The 23032-nt window shown below is 40.6% G+C and overlaps 2 protein-coding genes across 3 annotated transcripts in view; one reads left to right on the forward strand and one right to left on the reverse strand.

Annotated features, from left to right (window-relative positions):
- fam49a (family with sequence similarity 49 member A) overlaps window positions 1-14120 on the forward strand; it is a 33725-nt gene extending 19605 nt beyond the window's left edge. Inside the window, exons 3-12 of one of the 2 annotated variants that reach the window (XM_084560491.1) lie at window positions 4592-4671; window positions 6882-7003; window positions 7217-7322; window positions 7615-7751; window positions 8355-8432; window positions 8766-8882; window positions 9603-9682; window positions 10067-10193; window positions 10308-10378; window positions 11285-14120. In XM_084560491.1, the coding sequence (XP_084416617.1) occupies window positions 4602-4671; window positions 6882-7003; window positions 7217-7322; window positions 7615-7751; window positions 8355-8432; window positions 8766-8882; window positions 9603-9682; window positions 10067-10193; window positions 10308-10378; window positions 11285-11348 (972 nt within the window). In that variant the 5' untranslated portion in view covers window positions 4592-4601 and the 3' untranslated portion in view covers window positions 11349-14120. Of the gene's footprint in view, window positions 1-4591; window positions 4672-4715; window positions 5020-6881; window positions 7004-7216; window positions 7323-7614; window positions 7752-8354; window positions 8433-8765; window positions 8883-9602; window positions 9683-10066; window positions 10194-10307; window positions 10379-11284 lie in introns of those variants that run through there. The other variant, XM_084560492.1, reaches the window with a different exon arrangement.
- A 3325-nt stretch (window positions 14121-17445) lies between these two features.
- fbxo16 (F-box protein 16) lies at window positions 17446-21702 on the reverse strand. Its single transcript, XM_084560990.1, has 8 exons — window positions 20886-21702; window positions 20338-20373; window positions 19657-19863; window positions 19398-19562; window positions 19047-19303; window positions 18473-18485; window positions 18177-18344; window positions 17446-17776 (listed from the first exon to the last, which is right to left on the reverse strand). Exons 1-8 carry the CDS (start codon window positions 21039-21041, stop codon window positions 17450-17452), a joined length of 1329 nt encoding a protein of 442 aa, XP_084417116.1. The 5' UTR covers window positions 21042-21702; the 3' UTR covers window positions 17446-17449.
- Between the last annotated feature and the right edge of the window lie 1330 nt (window positions 21703-23032).

The raw sequence follows: 23032 nt of genomic DNA on the forward strand, positions 1-23032 counted from the left end.
TGAGATGGCCAAAAAGTTCATCTTCATCTTCTTTACCTTCACTTTCTTTTGACCGAATTGAAAAATAGACAAATAAATTTGCGAGGTTTAGAAAACACAGAATACAACAGACATTAGGCTTAGATCCTGGTCTGCAGTGTTGGTGTTGCTAACGTTTTCAGTTGGTATATCTGTCGGCTTCTGTAAACGTTAAACTGGAGAAACGGTTAACAGTGACAAAACAACGGATATTGTCAATCTCTTCACGCCACATGAAATGCTCACTGCTGAAGCATGCAACATACTTTTGTGTTGGATGGAATCTGCATGAGCATTGCACAGAAATATGTGTTCCATTGAGTATAATGTCAGATGACGGTGACGGCAAAGCAGGTTCATTACATCTAGTGTGTTAGTGTGTGTCAGGAAGTGGTGGAATGCAAACGCTGATTGTTTACCAGAACTCATGGATCATCATACCGTCTGATGTTTCTCCTAATGCTCACCATCCAGTCTTTTCAGATTCTGATCAGTCAGCATATCAGTGTAATAACGATTTGCAATACAATATTACCATTTTAATAACAGCATTTGAGCTTCCAATCCTGAGTGTGACCCTAACCCTAACCTAATAGCTATTGACCCAATAAGTTGACTGACAGGGAAGTACAGCATTTCCTGGTCACACTAATCTGGCTTTGGCTTTAATACTATTTATACGGCTGAAGAGATTTTAGCATTATTTCATGTTTTTTTTATTTTTAATTTTAAAAAGTTGGTAATTTTTTTCCAGGAAGTCCAATTTTTGTCAGGACTTCTTGTAAGAAGGTCATGCAAAGGGAAACACCATTTGTCCTAGATATATTTCTTTGTATTTTCATCTTTAGCACTTTCTTCTCAGAAATATCCTTTTTATGTTAAACACTACGGGAATAAGGACAGTCAGAGTTTCCCCATTTTCATTCCAGTCCATGTAGAGAGGAACTGAGTAGACAAATAAAATTCCCTGTGTATTTATTCCTACACCGTCTGGCATAGCACAAGATGAACACATGAACATGTATTTGTCCTGTCTCAGGTTAGCCCCCTGCCCTGTAGACACCATGCAACGACTTGTAGTTAATCTGTACTGCAGCTCACACCACTGCTGCTAAACTATCATATTACACAGTATTACATTACATACGTACCAAATTAAATTTCAGATCTTTCTGCACACTTTTCACGCCGACTCCCTCCCATGCTCTCAGGTCTTCCAGTGTTCTTTCTTTATTTTTTTTTTCTCTAATTTCCCAAATGATGTATGACATCAGTATTAGGGGTGAGCTAAGGGTATTTCATAAAATAAAAGCGCATTGGCAATGGCTAGGTGTACCTGATAAACTAAGAGTAAGCATTGCTGAGAGACTCCTTCACATTGGGACCTGTCACTTCAAAAAAAGACACATATATAATAATACTATGATGATTCCATGACCAATAAAATTAATTGAACATGCCAGTTTCTGGTATTGTGCTACGTGCCATTTGTTATCTGCTGTATATATTGTGATTTTCCTGCTGGACGAAGGGAAAACGGTCTTCTGTTAAAATGTGAATAGCCAGTGTTGAATGTTAGTTCCAGCAGGCAGCGTTGTTATAATGGAAAGAATCCCTTTATATATGACATAGGAGAATTAGTTTCATTGTGTTATGTATTATGTTTCCATGTTTAGCCCAGTTAGCATACCAACAGGTGTTCCATTTACTCAGATAAAAATACTTGTCACGATGTTGTTTTTCCTCCAAGTATATGTTAAATTTTCAGGTTGCTTGGGTTGGATGGCTGCCCGTTGTTTCATTTCCACCTTGTTTGCTTCAGAAACAAGAAATAGAAGAGAAAGCTGTCTGAGCTGGTTTGTTTACCTCAGAGAGGGAATAAGAGCCACACTCAACTGTCACAAGATATTGTTGGAGACATGAATTGGCATGTCTAACTTGCTTAGAATTCTGCTTGAATTATTTGTAAATCAGGTTTCTGCACTGTTAAACACTAGGACGATGTTAGTCATCTTTGCGCTGAGCAGCTGCTGTATGGCAGAATTTTGAGGATGCTGTTAACACAGAAGGGATCGACTGCAGTAATTGTAAGGGGGCGGTTAACCCCAATGTATCAAGCACTACAAAGGGGGACACGTTGAAGTTATTTAGTTACCTGGCTGGCTAACATTAAAAAACATTGGACATAAGGTTAATTATTAGAGCTTATTAGAGGTTGCGGAAGCCCAGCACAGTTCATCTTTATAGCTTGTCAGTGTAAAATCAGATATATGTGTTGTATTGCTCAGTCCTTGGGACAGCTGTGATAGATTATTTGCTCTGAATAGTTTATTTCCCTATAAACAGTAGCCTTAACATGCGTATCGGAATGCAACACAGCTACAGTTTCAGTAACCTCGCCTCGGTTTCCTCAAGTTTCCTCACGTTTATTTGAGTCATTAGTTATGTTAACACGCACACAGCAATCACTCAGACTCATAAATCACATCTCTAGAGTTTGTTTGTGACTCTTGTGTAGTATGGGAAATAACAAGTTAATTATATTTAACAGTATCAGAGTTCCTGAGAGATTCTTCATGGGCATCTCTTAAAAAATCTGTTACTGAGGCATGAAAATTAAAATGAATGAAAAGGCTGCTTGTAGTAGTTTTCTCTGCACCTTGATTGTCATGTAGTCCATTGACTCGTCGACAGTAATGTTCCCTTTAGATGTGCTTGATAAGTCCTTGAATTGTTATAAACTATCAATTGTAATGTTTAGCAGGTGCCTGAGGGTAGTATAACCAGAATCAGACACAAGAATACTGTTGAGGAACATGTAGCCGCGGGTTTGAGCTTCGCCTAGAAAAAATGAGACAGCTACAGTACATGTACCAACATGACACCTTTACAGTACAACGTAACCTTGTGGGTGAAACGTTAAAGCAAATCAACACTGCCCCCTTCTGGTACAACCACATATTCAATCAAAACTGGCTTGGAGCTGATAATCTGACGCAATTTGTAACTTACTCAGAAATAAGGCAGTTACTGAAGGAACTGTATGTAGCCTGTTATTATTTGGATCGTCATTTAGATATGAACTAACAACGAGTGCAAGCTGCGGAATGAATACCATGATTGGAAAAAGTCAACCGCTAGCTTGGGGCTGTGCAGAAAAATGCAGTATGATTATCATGTGCACACTACAGCACAGTGTCTCTTTTGTTGTCACTTCGCTCTGTGACTTAAGTCAAAAGAATCTGGATCTCTATGTGTGAGAAGAAATGACTGTACAGTATCAATCTGGACCACATGGCCTAAATAGACAGACTTTCAAAATATATGTTTGTTTTACTGACTTAAAAGTATTCCTCATTTTCTTCGGATATCACTTCTTTTATCCCCCACGTATTATAAATGAGATCTGGCTAGATGTTTTTAATGTAGTTACGCTACTTTCATTTGCTTCCCCTTGACGTGCTGTGACGTTCTGTCTTTTACCGTAACCGTGGTCCCGTATTATGCTACTGTAAGTTCAAGGCCTGCTGTGATTACAGAGTTTGTGACCACCCTCCATGGCCGGGGAGGTAGACTTCTCCCTGGAAATTGCTACCTACCTCCTGCCTTTTTCCTCCAATAAAAGCTTTATAGAGTGTAGCTGTAATTTAGACCTACATCTTCTGTGTTTGACTGTGTTTAGAAAGGCTTCAGTCCAAAAGAGCAGAGAAACTGGTTCAGATGCTCTGTTTTGTTGTACAAGGGTGGGAGGAAACTTTGCTTTCTCAGCCTTCTTTACTAACCAGGACATGCATACATACTCACAGCTGCACAATGTGAAGAAGGTATCTTTGCATGCTGAGTTGGACTATAATTTCTGTAAAATTAAGCAGGGCCGATTAAAGATAGTATTTGGTATCGTTGATTGGAGAAAATTTGCGAGGTCAAGCGATTAGTAGAGAAATAGTAAATAATAAAAGTTGAAGACATCAACAAATTCCTACTCTTATGTTTTCAGCTTTCATAGCCATGAGTATCTGCTTCTTCTGTGATACTAAGCTGACTATCTTTGTGCTTTAAACTGTTGCTATTCAACGTGAGGAGCAGTTTTTATTTTATTTTGACAAATTTCTAATTAGTAGCTCACACAATTTTTCATTTAACCGGTTAAATGAACATTCGGAAAAATACAAGAGAAGGAGACTGAATGGAAAATCCTACTGTCATTACTACTGACTTTTTGTGTACACTAACAAATCATGTATAACGATACCCTAGCTATGCTTCAGCGTTTAGACAGGCTCACAGTTTAGTTCTGACACAGTAAGTCAGCCTCTCTCTGTATATGTTATGTACCACAAAGTCAAAGTGAAAGCATCAACAACATCACAGTTGAGGGTGAAAAGTCCTATAGTCTGTCTTCTGTGTTTTTATGCACAGATTGATACGTTAAACTAGTCTGAAATGACTGGTCTGAGTCACACACCATTACAGTTACACATTAAAGTCCACATCGAATGTATTTTGTGTGAACATGTACTGCGTATATTGGGTCTTTTTGTCTGTTTATTTACCGCTTTATTTTGACCATCAGGTTTGCTGGAATGGGTAACCTGCTAAAAGTCCTAACAAGGGAAATAGAGAACTATCCACACTTTTTCCTGGACTTTGAAAGTAAGTGTGGCAGGGGAGTGGAAAAAAAGATGGAGAATGAGGTGTAACCTGCTCAACTGTTTGCTTTCTGTCAGCTGGTCTCTGGCTCTCGGTGACGTCACAGTGAAAGGAGTCTGCTTCTGTTCCGCGCTCTTCTGCCTTTTTTCCTCCTGTTTCTTTCACTCGGTCCTGACCTCCTGCTCCATCGTCTCAGATCAAATAACATATTTGATGACTTTTTAACATCACACATGCTTTTCTTCCTTTCTCTTTTTTCTCTCTCTTGCAGAAACCAAATGGGGAATCTGTTAAAAGTGCTCACTTGCACAGAGCTTGAACAGGGGCCAAACTTTTTCCTTGACTTTGAAAGTGAGCGCTTCTTCTGCCTGTCCTTTTTCTAGACCCTCCCTCATCTTCCCTAAATCACTCTTCCTTTATCCTCCGTTTAGCTGCTCTGACTGGTCAGGGGTCAGCCCATTCATTGTCAACCTTACTCCTTTGCATTTCTAATGTTGCCTCTGAAGGCCGTTATTATTATTCATGATGGATTTCAGTATGGTTTTAAACTAGGAATTCTATTGTCCTCCTGCCAGGTTGAAGAAGAATGGTTTTGACCCTTGACCACTGCTGTCTGCTTTTACTAACCTGTCTGCATGCATGCCCTATTTGTGCACTTATGACACATTTTATACAAGTTGCAAAATGCAATGATTACCATTGAATTGAGACCCATTTCTAATGTAATAATTTATGTTTTATCTCTGCCATTTCACCTTGTTTGTTCTGTAGTTGTTATTTCATTACATAATCAGCATTAATTCAATCTAAGATAGAAAACATTCCTCCACATTTCCTCACTGCAGTAACCACATTACTGCTCCTAATGTTCACAAACGGACAAATGAGATTATTTTTTTATTAAAGCAAACAAATCTGCTTTGCCCTTTTTCTGAAACCTCCTACAGGAAAAAAAAAAAAAACACAATACGCCTCCACAGTGGCATTTCAGCTGCTCTCACAATGTAGCCAACCTCAGGCTTTGTTTGTTCAGCAAAGAGGAAGTGATGGGAGTGGAAGGTTTTTGAAATGCAAAACAGACCCCAGACGCAGAGTTTTAATGCCAGCGATGCTCTATATTTAGTGCTGTTCTTTTAGAGTGGGACTCGTCTGTGGCTGTGGTAGCTAAAGCTTGAATTTCATGCAGAGTTATTATCACTTTTGTTTTTAGATAAGTTAAAGATATGCGGCTTCTGCAGAAAAATGAAAGCGATTAAAGCGCATGTCAAAGCATGCTCCGCGCATTTGTGAAACAGAAAGTCAGTGAACCTGCGAGTAAGTCAAGCCTGCCTGAGCACAATAGAGTTCTGTTTATTTCAACTACTGGCTGCTGGCATTAAAAAGATCTGTTCCTTTTTTGGACTTGTGTCATATACTAGGTTGTACTTTAGCTCCATCCATGAGCCTGTTAAAGCATGCTTTGGGTGACACTGCCATGCAAGTCACATTGCACTGTTGCGACAAACTGTGTACATTCATACAGCTTTTACAGTCAAGTATGAAAATCTTGCTGCTTTAATACTCCCTGAATTCAGATATTTTTTATTCAGTAAAAAAAAATATATGTTGTATTTTAAGCTTAGATGCAGTAAATGCATCTAGTCAAAGTGTTATCAGTTGTATTGAAATATTATGGAGCCATTATAGAGCTGAATTTAGTTGATATGTAGACAGTTTTGCGCTTATGCAGACATCAGACTTTTCAAATGAAATGCACCAATGTGCACGGTCTAGGCATCAAATTTTGGTGGTTGACTGCAGAAGGAATCACATGATGACATACAGTGAAATAGTGCTTTCAGCTTTTACACACAGTTCATTATACTGAAAGTTTTTGTTCTTTAATTTTCACTCATCTTCTGTGGACGGCAGATTTTCACATATAAATTGATGGATAAAGTGATGAGTTTTTAGTGGCAATAAACATTCAGCACACATGCCGCTGTTCTCCCAGTGTTTATATAATTCATGTCACATCACATCAATATGAATAGTTCTACAGTGTAAAAGAAAATGAACGAGGATGGCAGAGTTAAATATTCCCATTTAATGTAATCTGACTCTTGACGTGATGAGTTCATATGGTTTGTTTTTACATTGATGGCCATAGTAGTTTGTCTGACTGTTGTTTTCTTGTGCGTGTTCTTGTGTCTTGGTTTGCACCTGTCTGTTAGATGCACAGCCGACAGACGCAGAGCGTGACGTGTGGAACCAGGTGAACGCGGTCCTTCAGGACTCTGAGAGCATCCTGGCTGGCCTGCAGGCGTACAAAGGGGCAGGCCAGGAGATCAGAGATGTAAGGAAACACACACATGGCTACACGTCTTTCATTACTTGGAGAGAAAAAAAAACAAACACTGTAAATATCTTTATGAATCATTAACACCCATTTAAAGGTGTAAGCATTCGGTTGCACACAGTCACAGAGCAGCCTGTTGAACCTACATATATTCAGAATCTGCTAGTTGTGATAAACTGGACGTTTTATAGTTGATATTGTTCTTTACAGGCAATTCAAAACCCAAGTGACCACAGGCTGCAGGAGCGAGCCTGGGACTCGGTCTGCCCGCTGGTCATCAAACTCAAGAAGTTCTACAGTTTCTCCCTCAGACTAGGTATGGTCATGTTGCAGAATCTTGATTCATTGAGAAAGCTTAAATAAAGATGAAGTTTGACTGTGTCAGGGACAGTTGCACAGCTGTGTCATTATTTCAAATATACAGATCCATGGCAGTCCAGTAGATATTTTGAAAGTCTGATTGTAAACTAAAATTGTGCTATAAAAAATGTGTTGTTTCTCTTGTTCTTTTATACATACTACATGACCAAATTCATTCTAAAATTCGATAGCACAGATTTCAGAGTTTTATAAGAGACCTACATCTGCTGATATCCGTGTGTCTTTAGAGGAGGCTCTGAAGAGTTTATTGGAGTGCCTGACACGCCCGCCCCTCACGCCTACTCAGCACCTGGAGAGGGAGCAGGCGCTGGCCAAACAGTTCGCCGAAATCCTCCACTTCACTCTGCGCTTTGATGAACTCAAGGTCTGCTGGAAACACAGAAGGGAAACTCACTTGCACACATGAAGTCTTAATCTTACAGTGTTGCTCAACTGCTGTGTTTACATGGACAATATTTCTTCAGAGATTCTAACAACAACTGTTAATATGAACTTTAGATTAAATGATTTAATAAGATATACAGTATGTAGTTACATGCTCCAATGCGTCTGTTACAAAGCTACTCTTTGTACCAAGTGCTTCTGTCAGATGGAGAGCACCAATCTTTTTAATCCAAAATTTTGTTGTCAACATTCAGTCCATTCACTGTTTCATTCAAAGATGAGCTACAAACACCCACCTTTTCAGCTTTGCTGCCCTTATCTATTTTGGCTTTATTCGTCTTTTCAAACAGTTGTTTGACCGGTTACCGGTTGTTTGCCGACTGTTTCTGTTTAAAAATGAATCAGTCTGTTGTGACTGAGGTGGCTAAATGAAGCTTGTTTGTTCTAACTGGGCTCCTATTCTGGTTATCAGTTCCATGTCAACATAGCATGTGTCACATACAATACACTTGTATGAAACATGATTGTGTTAATTCATTGGTGGAGGCTGTATGCAAATGACTGCTTTCTTGTTTTCCTTCAGATGAGAATCCCTGCCATCCAGAACGATTTCAGCTACTACAGAAGAACCATCAGTCGAAACCGGATAAACAACATGAATGTAAATCTTTTTTACAGCAAGCTTTTATATTCTATATATTATAAGTACCTGCAGTGCATTCTCAGTCATAAAGAAGAAAACGTGACACATAAAAGGATGCTGGTGTTGTTTTCAATATGACATCAAAATCCAAAGAACGAACTCATCAGATTGCCTCAAAGCATCAAACTGAAGATGTTTCAGCAAACCGTTTTATCTGACCTGATACTGTAGTTGTCTGGTTCTGCTAAGCAGCTAAAAGGAAGATGCTTAACATTCAGTGTGAAAGAAATTGAACTCTGTGCAACTCTGACACCTCTACTCTATCTGAGTTGTTTGTTTCTGCTCCCATAGCTGGATATTGAGAATGAAGTCAACAACGAGATGGCCAACAGGATGTCTCTGTTCTACGCAGAGGCTACGCCCATGCTGAAAACACTCAGCACTGCAACCACAAACTTTGTGACAGAGGTGAGAGTGCCAACACTTCATGACTGTGAGTGTGTTCAAGCTATGACGAATAACGGCTTGTTATTCGGTGGTGGGAATTGTTCATTCATTTTTTTTTCTGTGGCTTTTAGATTTTGAAATTTCTAGTTTAACCAAGTATTTTTCCGTTGTTGAGGCTGTGGCGCAGCTTTCACAAATGTACTGGACTTACACAAATGAAATACATGAAATGTTGTCAAACATCTCCTCTAACTTTAGAATCACATTTATCACTGCATAACAGAAAGTATTTCCTCTTGTTTTTACAGTAACTGATGTGTTTTCTTCACAAGTGAATTATTTGACTACTTGTGAAATGCATCACTTATAGTGAGGAAGCCACAGGCTATTTAGTGTGTTACAGCTCATTGTTTGGTTTTTACAAGCGATAACTTTAACACTGCTGTTATCAGATGTCGTTCAGAGAAAACTCTGGCAGGCAGAGAAAGTTAGTGACTAACTGGTGAACAGAGCTAAAATAAATTATACAATGGATTTAAATAACAGGGAGACTGAAGAGATGACCAAAGTTAATGCTGATTCTGTTGTGTTACTGTTAGCTTTGTAAATAACTTACAGGTTTACTTCATCGACTTGATGCCCACACAAACATATTTTAGGTTTATTGTGTTTAAAAAAATCCCCAATAATCATTAATAACAAGCATATGTAATAATGTATCTGGTTTGTACATTTCTGTAGAACAAGACTCTTCCACTGGAGAACACGACAGATTGTCTCAGCACCATGGCCAGCGTCTGTAAGGTCATGCTGGAGACACCGTGAGTTCATCTAATCTAATCTGACACCTCCAATCAAAAAAAACTAACTGTGATCCACTGAAAAGAGGTTGTCTCGGTCGTGGTTTAGTTGAAATAAATTATTGGTTCAGACTTTTTGACCAGTTACGTGATGAGTTACAGAGGGCTATTGCCGAAATGAAAAATGAGCTGCAGTAGCATGTGAGAAGAGAAGTTGAGTAGCTTTCATGCGCAGCCAGTTTGAATATTCTTCATTTATGCTTTTTGGCCTTGATCAATTTCAAACCAACATTATGGGTTTTCCAAAATATATGCCAACTCTTCATCACAGTTCAGACCCAGGTTTCTATCATTTCTGATGATTCTTATGTGACCTTATTTCTCTCCTTGTCTTTGTGCGTGTAGGGAATACTCGAGTCGTTTTAGCAGCGAGGACACACTCTTGTTCTGCATGAGGGTCATGGTGGGAGTCATCATTCTTTATGACCACGTCCATCCCAACGGCGCCTTCAACAAGTCCTCCAAGATAGATGTAAGAGGCTCGCACACAGGCATGCAGTGTATGAAAAGGCAGCACAGTGGATGATTTGTGATGCAGCTCTGGGTTGTCGGCGCTGTCATCCTGACTCTGTTCATTTCTCCTCAGATGAAAGGCTGCATAAAAGTCCTGAAGGACCAGCCAGCAGAAAACGTAGACGGCCTCTTGAATGCGCTCAAGTAAGTTCATTCACTCAACTTTGTTTTTTCTTGGAGTATTTATGTTTGGTTAGACTTTGATTTGATACCAAGTTCAGATGTTTTTTTCACTAACTAGATCATTTTCTGGTATTTAATGCTTTATTTTTATGTTTTACTTTTTATTTCTCAAAATTTAAAGGACTAAATATTGACATAACATTCATCCACTAGCAGCTTTGGATTTTTAAATTCAGCGTTTGCTTTCAGTCACACTCAAAAACAAGTCCGACATTACCATGACAAATAGAGACACAATTTTGTCTTTGCTGTTAAACTGATGATGATGATGATGATTAATGATTTGCACAAAACTATTTTTATTCCTTAACCAGACCTGCTCATTTATTATTTATCATTTACGCACCCTTAAGCATCAGATCTTAACTGAAAACTCAGAGCACACAGAATGTGAACTGGTTTTATTTGTGGCAAGAATACGTTTTGTGGCATTTCATATCTTTCCTGATGTAAAATGCCACTGCTTCTGTCATTTCCAGCAGGGCCCCTTCTTGCCACTGGAAATTGTAGCAGTTAAAGTTTAGTTGTGGTTTTGAATCTGGGTTAGATGCTTGCAACAGACACACACTGCCGCATGCTTTTGTTTTTTTCATGCTGCTATATTTAATTCTGACTCTTGGCAAACGTTATTAAGCACATCTGTCTCGATAATCCGGATTTTTCACATTGTTCAACAACAAAAACCCAAATTATTTTAATGAACTGCATGCATACACAGCACAACTTCCAAATAACGGTGCAGACAGTCTGTCCTGGAAATTTCAAACAAAGCTGATTTCCCTGCAGACTGAACAAAGCTTCGACTGCCTCGTTTTAGTTGTTCTTGAACGCCCCACTGAAGTACACTCTGACTCTGTTTGTCCTCAGATTCACCACAAAACACCTGAATCACGAGTCCACTCCGAAGAACATCCGGACGATGCTCCAGTAATACTTGTTCTTTTTTATATATTATAAATAGATATGAAGAGGATCACTGCTCTGACCTCAAATAAGATGTATATGTTTACATTATTTAAAAAAGACTCGATGTTAATACTTGTGTGTATTTGCATAGTCATTCCCTCCAAGTTATTCAGAATACGTACTTTCTACTTTGCGAAACAAACAAACGAACATGAGCACATCACATGAATCGCCTCCACTGTTAACAGCTGTTAATGATGGACACCTATCAGCCTTATAATTGAGCTTTGCAAAAGCTGCACTTGGGAATAAATGAACGCCACAGAAAAATGTCCTTTGACGAATCCTTTCAATCCTTTATTTGACAACGGACTTAGTGTAGTGTGCAAGCTTTTATTAAAATAACCTCAGCTCTTTGAATCAAAATAAATCTTTTCTGACACAGGTTCCAGTTAACAAGTGCTATCATCTTGTGTTTTCACTTGATCTTCAAAGAATGACAATATTGAAATCAATCAATGTTTAGTCAGCGTTAAGATGGACATATCTGTTGCAGTGAAGGGCTAAATATTGAAAGCAGATGAGGGACTGGTCGGTGTGATGTATTGCAAAGAGCATTTCTGGTGTTTTTTTTTCTTTTTTTTCTTTTTTTACGTTCGGCTCTTGTATTTCTCTTCAAACTCCAGCCTTGTTTACCTGTTAAAATAAATCCACTGTGAACATATAAACTTACTTTGCACATCCAGTAAGATCCAGTGTGTCGAGGTGTTGCTTAAAGAAGAGGTAGAGGTGACTGAAAATGAATGATCGAATCAAATCCCCACCGAATGTTACTCAGCTGTTTTTGAGTTTGCGTGAGAATCATTGTGTGTTTTGCCATCTTTTGAGTGACTTTTCTCTTGCTATTAAACTTTCTTTAAAAGAAAGGCCAAAAAATTACGTTTTTGTTAGTGGAACAAGATTTTTAGAAAAAGATCTTTTCTTTTCTTTTTTTTTTCCTCAAAGCTTTACACCTTTTTTAAAAAAATATATTTGGATCTATTTCCTGAATGAATTGAATAATTGTTTCCACTGGAGGGAAAATGTGACCAGGATGAATTAATTTTTTTTATATGCCTTTTGATATTGTTTGAATTCATCACTGAAACTTTTATGGTGTCTTCTGAACATTTGAACAATCCCTAGCCTTACGGTTTAAAATAATGTACACTCCAAACTTTGCCTTAAATCAAACTGTAACTGGTCGTTTCTGCTGATCATAGCCTCGAGCCCCTTCACTATATTATGTATTATTAATATTCAACTTCATTCTACTAATATCACACCATTGACATTCCCGATTGTCCTTTCGGTTCTGTCTACATGCAGCAGCTCCAAACTACGTCGGACAATCTGTTTTCTTTATGTTTGTTTTTTTTTATTTCTTTTTTTATTACGTTATTAAAATTGTGGTTGGATTTTACTATGGACTCTAAAGACCACTGGATAGGCCTCTGTATTAAAGGATAGGATTCAACAAATTCATTTTATTTTTGCCAAAACTTTCATCGTCAAACTGCTCTTACAATCTAACACCTCACAATCATCCACCAACTTCACCCCTCGGTTTATGGAGATGTCTGTAGCTTATCATGGAGCGCAACATGGCCTTAAAGACAAATGTTAGGACTGTGACACATGTAAAGACATCGATACATTACACTGAACCTTATCCGTATGATTAACATGTCGGCCTTCAGTCGTTAACATTAAATTAACACGTTATCCGTTTGAGACCGTTGCTTCTGTTCCCATCTCCTGTATTTAGTAATATATACATACATGTGTGTGAGCCATACTTCCGATGCGATGTTTCATATGCAGCGAGTGAATAATACATGTCGACTTGGAGCCAGGTGTACGTATGATAGGTGATATTTCATATCTGACTGAAGTGGTTTTCAAAAGACAGAAACCACGTCGTCCGTCATGATTGATGTACACGGAGCTTCCCGTCTTATGTGCTACTGTGTTTCGAATGCAAGAAGATGTTCTGGATACTGAGACGAACTCGGTTGTGTTTTTGTCCTGAACTGACAGTTCTTGTTTGTTGGAGTTCACTGTTTATATAAATTGCTTTGGTATACTGAATGGGATGTGTGGATTGGATAATAAAGGTGGTACATTTCTTACTCAGACTGTTTCTTTCGGAATTCCTTATTTTCAATATTTAATCCACAGCTAGCTCAAAATCATGCGAATCATTCTGAAACACCATGAAATCTGGTAAAGTCAATAAGAATAAGCACCATTTTTATTTTAAATGCCATAAGTCATCAGTTATCAGCAGAACACTTCACATATTTAAGTCTTTAAACAACCTAGCTCATGCTAAATACTCTCCTAAATGGTTTCATGTCCACGAGTTCTCTTCTCAATGGCTTTTACCCCAAATATAAAGGTTTATCTTCTTCAGTCATTTTTGCAAAACTAATTACATGTAAATATAAAAAAAAATCATAACTTTCTGCCTTTCTAAATCTAATGATGTTTACACAGTGGTGTGCTTTAGAAAAAAAATCTTGAACAATGCCTCCTGATAAGAGGTGAATCTCTGGATCTGGGCCGCATGTTGTTTGCTGTAGTTCCGTTATCCTCCTCATGAGGGCGATATTCTTCACTTCCTTTCTTGTGTCTTCAATGCAGACACGGTCCAGGGCTGAACCTCAAACAGTGGTGTACCTGAGGTCAGTAACAATAATAAATTAGATCATGCAGATACAGCTTCTCTAACAAATTCAATATTTTTGCAGTGAGGCTGCTGTAACCCATGTGCTGAACGTGATCAGCTGGGGGCTCATGTAACAGTCACCTGCACTAGCGCTCATCGTGTTTTTATGGTTTTTGACACTGCACAGTTAATGTCTTCCCACATCATTTACAGAAAATGCTGTCAGTCAAATAATTAAAGACAATTCAGGAAATTAATCCTCCTCCTACAGTAATACACTGTTCCCTGAGTTAGTTAACATAATTTTTATACAGTCCTTATCTATTCCTGCTCATCCACTAGAACAGGGGTGTCAAACATATGGCCTGGGGGCCAAAACTGGCCTGCCAGTAGGTCTAATCTGGCCCCAGTGCCAAAAATAAATAGAAACCTTTAAAGGGGAACTACCGTTTTTTACAACCTGGACCTTATTTCTGGCGTAAAATACCATCGTTCATTCACCCAAATAACTTCGGTGTCATTTTTAGTCCTTTGCAAGATATTTAGCTCCAGCGTAGCGCCGCGTATATCCATATAGTGGGAGTGAGTCCGGAGTTACCTGTTATCTATTCACTTCGCCGTCCACAACCTCAGAATCGGAAAAACATTCAGCCATGTTGCAAAAAGCTAGCAGTAGCAAATTACAGGTAAACAAGCCTCGCGGGGTGCGCGCGGCGCTCGGAGATGACATCATCTCAGTCAGAGGTTAGCAGGTCAATCTACAGACCCCGGATGATGATAGCAGGTAACTCCGGACTCAACGGGTAATAGCACTAGTGTATCATAACAAAATATTGGTGAAATGAGTGAGTTTCGCGGCAGATAATGCGCAGGTCAGTCCCGCTATATGGATATACGCGGTGCTCCACTGGATCTAAATATCTGACAAACGACTCCAAATAACACCAAAGTTATATGGGTGAGTAAACGATCGTGTTATATGCTAGAAATAAGGTCCAGGTCGTAAAAAAACGGTAGTTTGTGACGGTAGTGTTCTAGTCAGAGTAGTGGACAGAGCACAAGACCCAGAACTAAGCAGCAGACAGCAATGTCTTGGGATATTTAAGCTTGTTCATAAAATGTTTTGTAAAAGGATAGTTCATTAAATGTAAACATTGTCATGATGTACTGGTGCTTCTTTACACTGAAACAAAGCAGAAAAGGTGAAGTTGTTCTCATTTCTAGGTTATTATGCTACTATGTTAGTTGTCCGGCCCGCTTGAAATCAATTTGGGCTGTATGTGTCCTCCTGAACTAAAATGAGTTTGACACCCCTGCTCTACAGGGTCATGGATGCGCTGGAGTCTATCCCACCTATCACTGTGTAAGAGGCAGGTTACACCCAGGACAGGTGGCCAGTCTATCACAGGGTTAACACAAAAAGCTAAAGCCTTGATGTGAGGAGTCAGTGCTGACCACTAGACAACTGTGCCAGACTCATTTTTATCATTATTTATCACTGTGTCAGCAATGTGGACACAATGTCACGATACATCTCTGTGGAATGGGTTTTATAAGCAGCCCATTTGTCCGAAATTAATTAAATGTCAGTTGTTGAATTCTCAGAACATGTGTGATTCTTTCACATCATGTAATGGTCTGGGGTAATTCAGAGCCTAATATCACTGTTAACTGTGCCCATACATCAACTGTGGTATTTTCAGTCCTGCGGCGTGACAGATGTGTAGATGAATATCTGCTACAACGTCAGACTGTTACTCAGGAGATTTCCTTCTAGATCCTGGAGCTCATGGTTGTTTCTTGGGCTTGCCTTATATATTATAGCAGTCATCTTTAGATAGTTGTATTCATATTTGTGTTTTGAGTCCAATATGTCATTTATTTCTAATATACAGATGCAAATGCAGAAATGCAGTGTATCCAAGAAACTCATCCAAGTACACCAGTACTGTTCTTGTGAACCTTGCACAGTATCATTTGTGGAACCTCACCTCCCTCTAAAGAAACACATCCTTGATCAGAACCCTTTGTTAGAGAATAATTTCTCTTCCCTATAGATAGTTTGTGTAGTTTGTCTGTTAGATTACTGCTGGGGTCAGTTATCTGACCTATTTTCTTTTTTAGGAACATGCCAGGGCCATGGTCCCTCTTTGGCATCTTCAATCTCACTCTCTGACTGTCTATAGACACAGCTGTAGAGTTAGATGATAACGCCCTCCGTCACTGGATGACACTTTGTATTTCCTAGCTGGTGTGAATCCTTATCTTCATGTTTATGTACTATAGCCAATTGGATGTTAACACATCTCCCCTTTGCTGCCTCGGCCCACCTTTCTAGTATAAGAGTCTGAGCTTTACTGTTTGACCCTTAGAATTGAGGTGGACTCATGCATTTATGTTGTGATGACGAATCTTCTGTTCTCCTCGATCGAGCCTAAATAAACTCCTTCAGCATAAGACATACAGGACTCTGGTGCTTCTTCTTCTTCATCGGCATCACCACAAATTCCTCCCTAACACCCTTCAGTTGAAGTCTATAAATGGTTGCCAGACTGGGTATACATATTTCTTATTCCAGGAATTTCAAGGTTTGAGTGCGTTGGTGTAGGTTTTCTATTTCCTTTTAATTAAGGATCTAAGTCAGTGGGTCTCTGCAAAGGTTCTAACAAAGTCTGACAAATATCTGCAGTAATCTGATCCAGCACACATGACCTGTCTATCTACAACGTTCCATCTGCATCTGGAAACATTTTGCTCAGCTTCTGTTTGGACCAGTGAATGCAATATACTAACTTGATTCATGAAAGATTTAAGACTTTCTGCCACTGCTCTTCTCTAATCTATCTCCCGGGATCATCCTGAAACGTAGATTTCAAGTGTTCATGTTTCCGTATTTGCTATCAAACTCTGGATGTGCCGTCCTTCCACACTTCACTGAATATCTGTCCCTGTCCCTTTAGATCTTGTCTAGAGCTGTGCAGCGAAGTGTTCTGTACGATTTAAGCTGCACCTCGCTCATCTTTGGTCAGTTTAAGGGCCACGTGTGTCTCTGAACATTCTCAGTCATCTGGGTCAAAGCTAAAACGAAAGGCCTCGCGATTGTCTACTTCATTCCTGTCTTCAGTTTTCTTTCCCCTTAAAGAATGAACTTTAAGATTATTAAAAATCAGTTCTAAACAAATACAGAATTAGTGAATCAGTGATCTGATGATTTCTATTCTCAAGCTAATGGAAGTACTGACCATCTTTTCATTTAATGTTACACCTGAACATCTCCTAGTCTGCCATGAAACGGCTCTAGGAAACACAAAAAGTCAGCTGTCCTCCCCTCAGGACTCTGTATCATAAAACTGCACTAATCTGATATTTTTTTTTTACCCATAATTTGCACTAAATGTGTTGTTTTCCCTGTCTGATCACATCATATTCAGCCCAGAGAAGCCCGGGAAGTGTGACGACTTACTGGGAGCGCTCCTGTGTGAGCGCTGGGACGCCCTGAGCGCCTCCACGCTCAGCCGGGGCACCGGCGTCCTCACCGGTCTCGGACGGATCCCAGCATTCCACTGGGTCAGGCTGAGCAGGCTCTTTGCTGTCTCCGTGGTGAAGGGCTGGTCTTGACTGTGAGACGCCCAGGATGGGCGAGTTTGCATCTGATGATGATGAGGAGGAAGAGGAGGTGGAGGAGGATGAGGAGAAAGAGGAGGAGGGGAAGGGCGGGGTCTGCAGTTGGAGCTGAGGAACATCTGAAAGAGGAGATAAACAAAATTTCTCTTGAAGTAAATGTTCGAATGTAAAATTCAGCATAGTTGTGTGTATTTAAGCGTATTAAATTATTTTCAGCAGTTCCTTTAAAAAATGGATGATGATTTCACCAAAGCCTGAATATTAAATGCCACAGTGTCCTCTATTTCACCCTCTCCACAATCATCAGCATAATTTGGCTCTCCCTCTCCATCACCTCCCTCCCCGAGCAGCTCATCATTAACACGTATCTGTGTGTAAACGCTGCTCCATAATGCATGATGCCTGCTGGTTGCACAGTCTCCAGAGGACGCCCCACGTTTATCATTCCCTTTGATTCAGACGGGGAGGTCACAGCCACAGTGGGGTGGCGGCGGCGGTGATGAATGGAGCGTGCTTTACCAGCGATTTGGCTTTGCGCAGCTTGTAATTCATCTCGGACAGCGCCCTCCTCTTCCCGTCGCCTGGCTGCGATGGGCAGGTGGGGGCTCTGCTCTTCGTTTGCCTGGAGAGAAAGGCGGCTGAGTCAGTGAGGATGATGGCATACATGCATGCGTGCATACACTCAGGCTGATGTTATCTCTGTGACCTCAGCCTGCAAAGTGTGCCTGCTGATGTGCAACCAACAAAGCACTGCATTTAAATAGTGGTGAGCCAATATTTTTGACGCATTCATTTCTTTTTGGACATTTTGTGACCGGCCCCTTCACACTATGGGAAAAAAAGAACAGAAAAAGGTGTTGGGCACTGCCGGCGTCAACAGTCAGACTGCTGGATTTAGAAGCATTAGTGAGGTTTAGGCGGTAATGGGTGATTCTCCGTATGTAATCCCATCCACCTCAAAGGAGCTGGACAGCTGCTGATGTCAGGGCTCTGTGCAGGCTAGTTCTGTAACATCATACCTAGAAAACCAATTTTAAGAAATGGCTTTGTGCATGGAAGCCAAATCAGAAACAGGAAAGGGCCAAATGTGAGCCGTCGCCACAAAGTCCCTGGTATCATTACAGTATATGACAAGTTTATCTACAAATCTTTATCTCTAGTATCAGTAACAAGGCACTGGAAAGTTCAGCCACAGCTAAAATAAGGTTTTAGCAGTCTAATAGGACGTCCTGCGCAATAGGAAACATTTTAGGTGGAACTCCAGTTTTCCATTTTCCCCTTTTCTCCAGGAGAAACCAAAAAAATCTTCTAAGGCCTTTAATAAAAATCCTTGTGTGTCTTAGTTAATACTGAACACGAACCATTCACTAAATCAGCGTGCAGCCTTACACTCTCTGTTCGATGGGGTCCAGGTTGTCCAGGTAGTTGAAGCGTAGTGTGTCTTTGGGACGTCTGTCAGAGTCTCTCCATGGTGGCAGTGCAGCTGCTTGCTTCTCCTTCTTCAGTCCTTTCCCAGAACTGCTGCCGAGAGGCTGGTTGGTGGACGCAGGACACTCCTCACTGGTGAAGACTACTGATGGCTCTTCGTGTCTAATACTGATTGCTGAACCATCTGGAACCACAAACTGCTGCTGAGATGAAGCAGTCTGGAGACAGACAATGACCGAGTACTGTATCTTAGAGCACGAAAATATGAGAACCCAATAAATAATAAGCTCACTGTGACTCTGAGCTCCTGACCTGCACTGAGCTGAGTCGCAGTTCCTGGACAGTCTGGATGTAGTGTCTCTTCCAGACGCCCTGCTCCAACGGTGTAGGGGAGAAGCCAATGCACCAGCCGAGCCTCAGGCACTTGGGCATCCACAGCTGGTCCAGCTCTGCTATGCTCTTCCAGTGCCAGCTGACCTGCACTCAGAGGATTAAGTCATTCATGTGGAACGTTTCATAGAAAGGATAAAGGCTAGAGAGTGGACTGCAAGCCAGTATACGTGTTAATAACCTGGGCACATCGACAGAGACTGCGCGGGTCCAGGAAGGAGAAGTGGTAGAGGCAGAGGGCTCTGGGCAGGAGGCAGGTGAAGTCTGCAGCCTGCAGGGGGAGCTGTCTGCTCACACTGAGCCTCAGGAACCTGAGCTGATCCGTGGAACAGTTCTGCACAAAGTCCTGCAGGACCGCCTTCCTCTGACTGTCAGACCACCTGTCAAACTGATGAAGACATGGAAGAGACCGTTCACGCCTTACACTGTTAATGAACTGGGTAGGATGGAATACAGACTCCTGATAGTTTGCACTAAGTGGTGTCTAACAACTAGAGATTTACACCGATCAGGCATAACATTAAAACCACTGTCAGGAGAAGTGAATAACATTGACCATCTTGTGACAATCCAATGTTCTGCTGGGAAACTTTTGGACCTGGCATTTATGTGGATGTTACTTAGACATGTAGCACCCACCTAGACCAGACCAGGCACCCCCACCCCATAGCAACGACACTCCTTCATGAAAGCAGCCATCCCCAGCAGGATGCAGCCTGACACAGACAACTGTTTTGGAGGCACAAAGGAGACCTGCACAATATTAGGAAGGTGGTCATAATGTTACGCCTGACCAGTGTATTGGTGTGTAGCACAGCTCTCACTGTTCTCACTGTAAAGGATCTCTAGTTATCTAACTTACCCACTTTGCCAGAAGACTTCGTCTCTCTTCAAACACCTGAGAAAGACGAGAGTAGTGAACAAGCTTATTAATTCTAAATATAATGCTTTTCAAAACCTGGGGACAAGCGTGACGTTATGATTCCTGCTCAGGACCTACGGCTGTTTAAGACGTGCCATCCCCTGCTTTAGGCTGTGTCTGTGATTTTATGTATTTGGCAAAGCATTTCAAAGTCATTGACATTTTTCTACAAGAATCTTTAAAGACTTTAAAATCTCAAAAAGCACAAGTTAGTGCAAGCTGAAACCTTAACACTAACGTACACCTTATGGTAACTTTTGCAGAAGCTGAGATTATATAAACTCTAGGTAGCTTAGAATATTCATTTAAAACATTAAATTAGTGATGTCTGACTGTTTTAGGTTATCAGCAGTTCCATAAATGAGATATTTTTCCTGCTTCTCAGATGGTTTGATCCTCAAAGCAATATTCTGTGGCTGCACAATAAATGAACTAGTAATAACTACCTTTTTCAGAGATAGGACTATTTCACAAGAAGTTTATCTGACCTTGCTGTTTGCCAGGGAGTTGTTCAGAGGAGTCCAAGCGCTCAGTTTAGTCTGCATCTTGGCGTTGTTTGCAGAAGATCTGGGTGCAAGTGGCATCTTGGAGTAATCAGGTAGAGATGATGCACTAAAATACACAAAGTGAACATTTATTCTCATGTTTGTGAACTCCCAGTCACTTTTTTGCTATCACATTCCCCTCAAAAGTGCAAAAATTCCAGCTGTCACCAACTCAGCATTCCAGCGTGAGAACAGGACACAGCTGCTCAGAACTGTACAGCACTCTCGTCTGCTTTTTAACTCACCATCAGTCCTCCTCGGCCGGCAGAAGGAGATAAATCCAACTCCTAAACACACTTTGCGTCTTTGTGCACACTCTGTTTGTGGCCTTTGTGTCCGTACACCCAACTCCTCGTCCCACTTCCCTCTGCACAGTTTACTTGTTTCCATAGCGACGTTGAGTGTACTCTCCTTACATGGACTGGCTGTCACAGCCAGTCGCACACAAGGAGGGGGCTGCAGCAAAGCAAACCACAGTGGAGTTTGTGCAGCGTGGAGTGTGCAGGCGTCACTGGCTCTAATGATGACAAATGTAGTGCAGAAGGCCTGACACTGCAATTCCTACAGAGACCATCTGCCTCTCATACTGATACTGCAAAATAATATGTTCACAGCGGGCATATTTCCAGGAGGGTGACACTGGGAATGCATTTTGGAAATAACATCCTTCTGCACCCAATTAATAAATGTCATTCTGCACTGACTGGGCATTTGAAATTAATTTGGCAATTTTACATGTTTAAAATGTTACAAATATATTTGTAATAATGCATTGCTATTGTTCTTTTACAATAGCAATAGAATTAATAGTCAAAATAGTAAGTCTAATACATATAGACTTCTTGTAATAAACATCGCCATCGTCATGTCCATGCAACCATGCGTGGTGTAACTACAACACTAAACAGCTGTAGGCCTCCTGATCACTCATCCGTGGCCCGCCTTGGTGTTAAAACTCTTAGAGAACCAGTCAGAGAAGTTTTTCATTCAAAGGCAGGGGGACTGCTCGTCCTCGGATGGGCGGTCGCGCGCAACTGAAGACAGAAAACCTGCTGTGAGGAAAGACGGAGAACTGCGTCAAGTTTACACGCACACACACAGAGCAGAACCGGAAATGAGACCATAATTGAGTGGCGATGTAAAGTGGAAAAAAAAAATCACTACAAATTAAAAGCTTTTTTTTTATGCCCAAGCAAAAGTGTAACAAACGTCTACAAATGGCACCTGGGTGACACATATTATATACTGCATTATTACCATTACATAATTAACTCTTTTTTTGAGTCACTGAAATCTATTTTATGGTGTGTATTTAGTGTAAAACTAGTAACTATAGTTGTATAGTACATTTAAAGGGAGTGAAGAATACAATATAAATAATAAGTAGTGTATCAGTATAAGTATCATAAATAGAAATGCTCGTATAAAGGCAGTCATGGAAGTAGTATTAAAAATACAACCATGAAATTAAAATAGTTGGTTATATAATGCTTGAAACACAACTTAATTGCATCACCGCCTCAACAATTTTTTAACAGAGATTGTGTGTTTTTTTTGTTTGTTACCTCTTTTTTTTCTCTGAATTAACTGTTTGTTGTTTGTCTCCATAAAGCCAAGTTTTTGATTCTGTTCATGAGGCTTTTAATTTGACAGGTCGGAGTGGAAGCCATTTTGAAAATATCGCGTGCTTGACTTGCTCGGTAGGGAGGGAGGGGGAGACGGGGAGACGGGGGAGGAGGACAGAGAGAGGACAGGAGGAGAGGAGGAGAGGAGGGTGCTGGTGGAGGGACATTCACTCATTGTTACCAACTCGAGGAGCTGCGGAGACCCCGTCGCTACACGTGAATTTTCGGCACTGCATTCAGGTAAAGTTGCGTTTAATTCTCCACGCCTGGTTCACATTTATGAGCGGAGCGTTTCTCCTGAACGACCACCTCCGTCGCCGCCCGGCTCGGTGCGGTGAATTACAACACCGGCACGGAGCGGGCTGCATATGCCACGGTTACTCTCAGTCAGGATGAACTAACCGTCATCTTTTGTCTGCGCTGCGTTGCTTGACATTTCTATCTGTGAAATGTTTTAAATTTCAC

Source organism: Chelon labrosus, assembly GCF_963514085.1.
Source record: "Chelon labrosus genome assembly, chromosome: 14".
Lineage (NCBI taxonomy): Eukaryota > Metazoa > Chordata > Actinopteri > Mugiliformes > Mugilidae > Chelon > Chelon labrosus.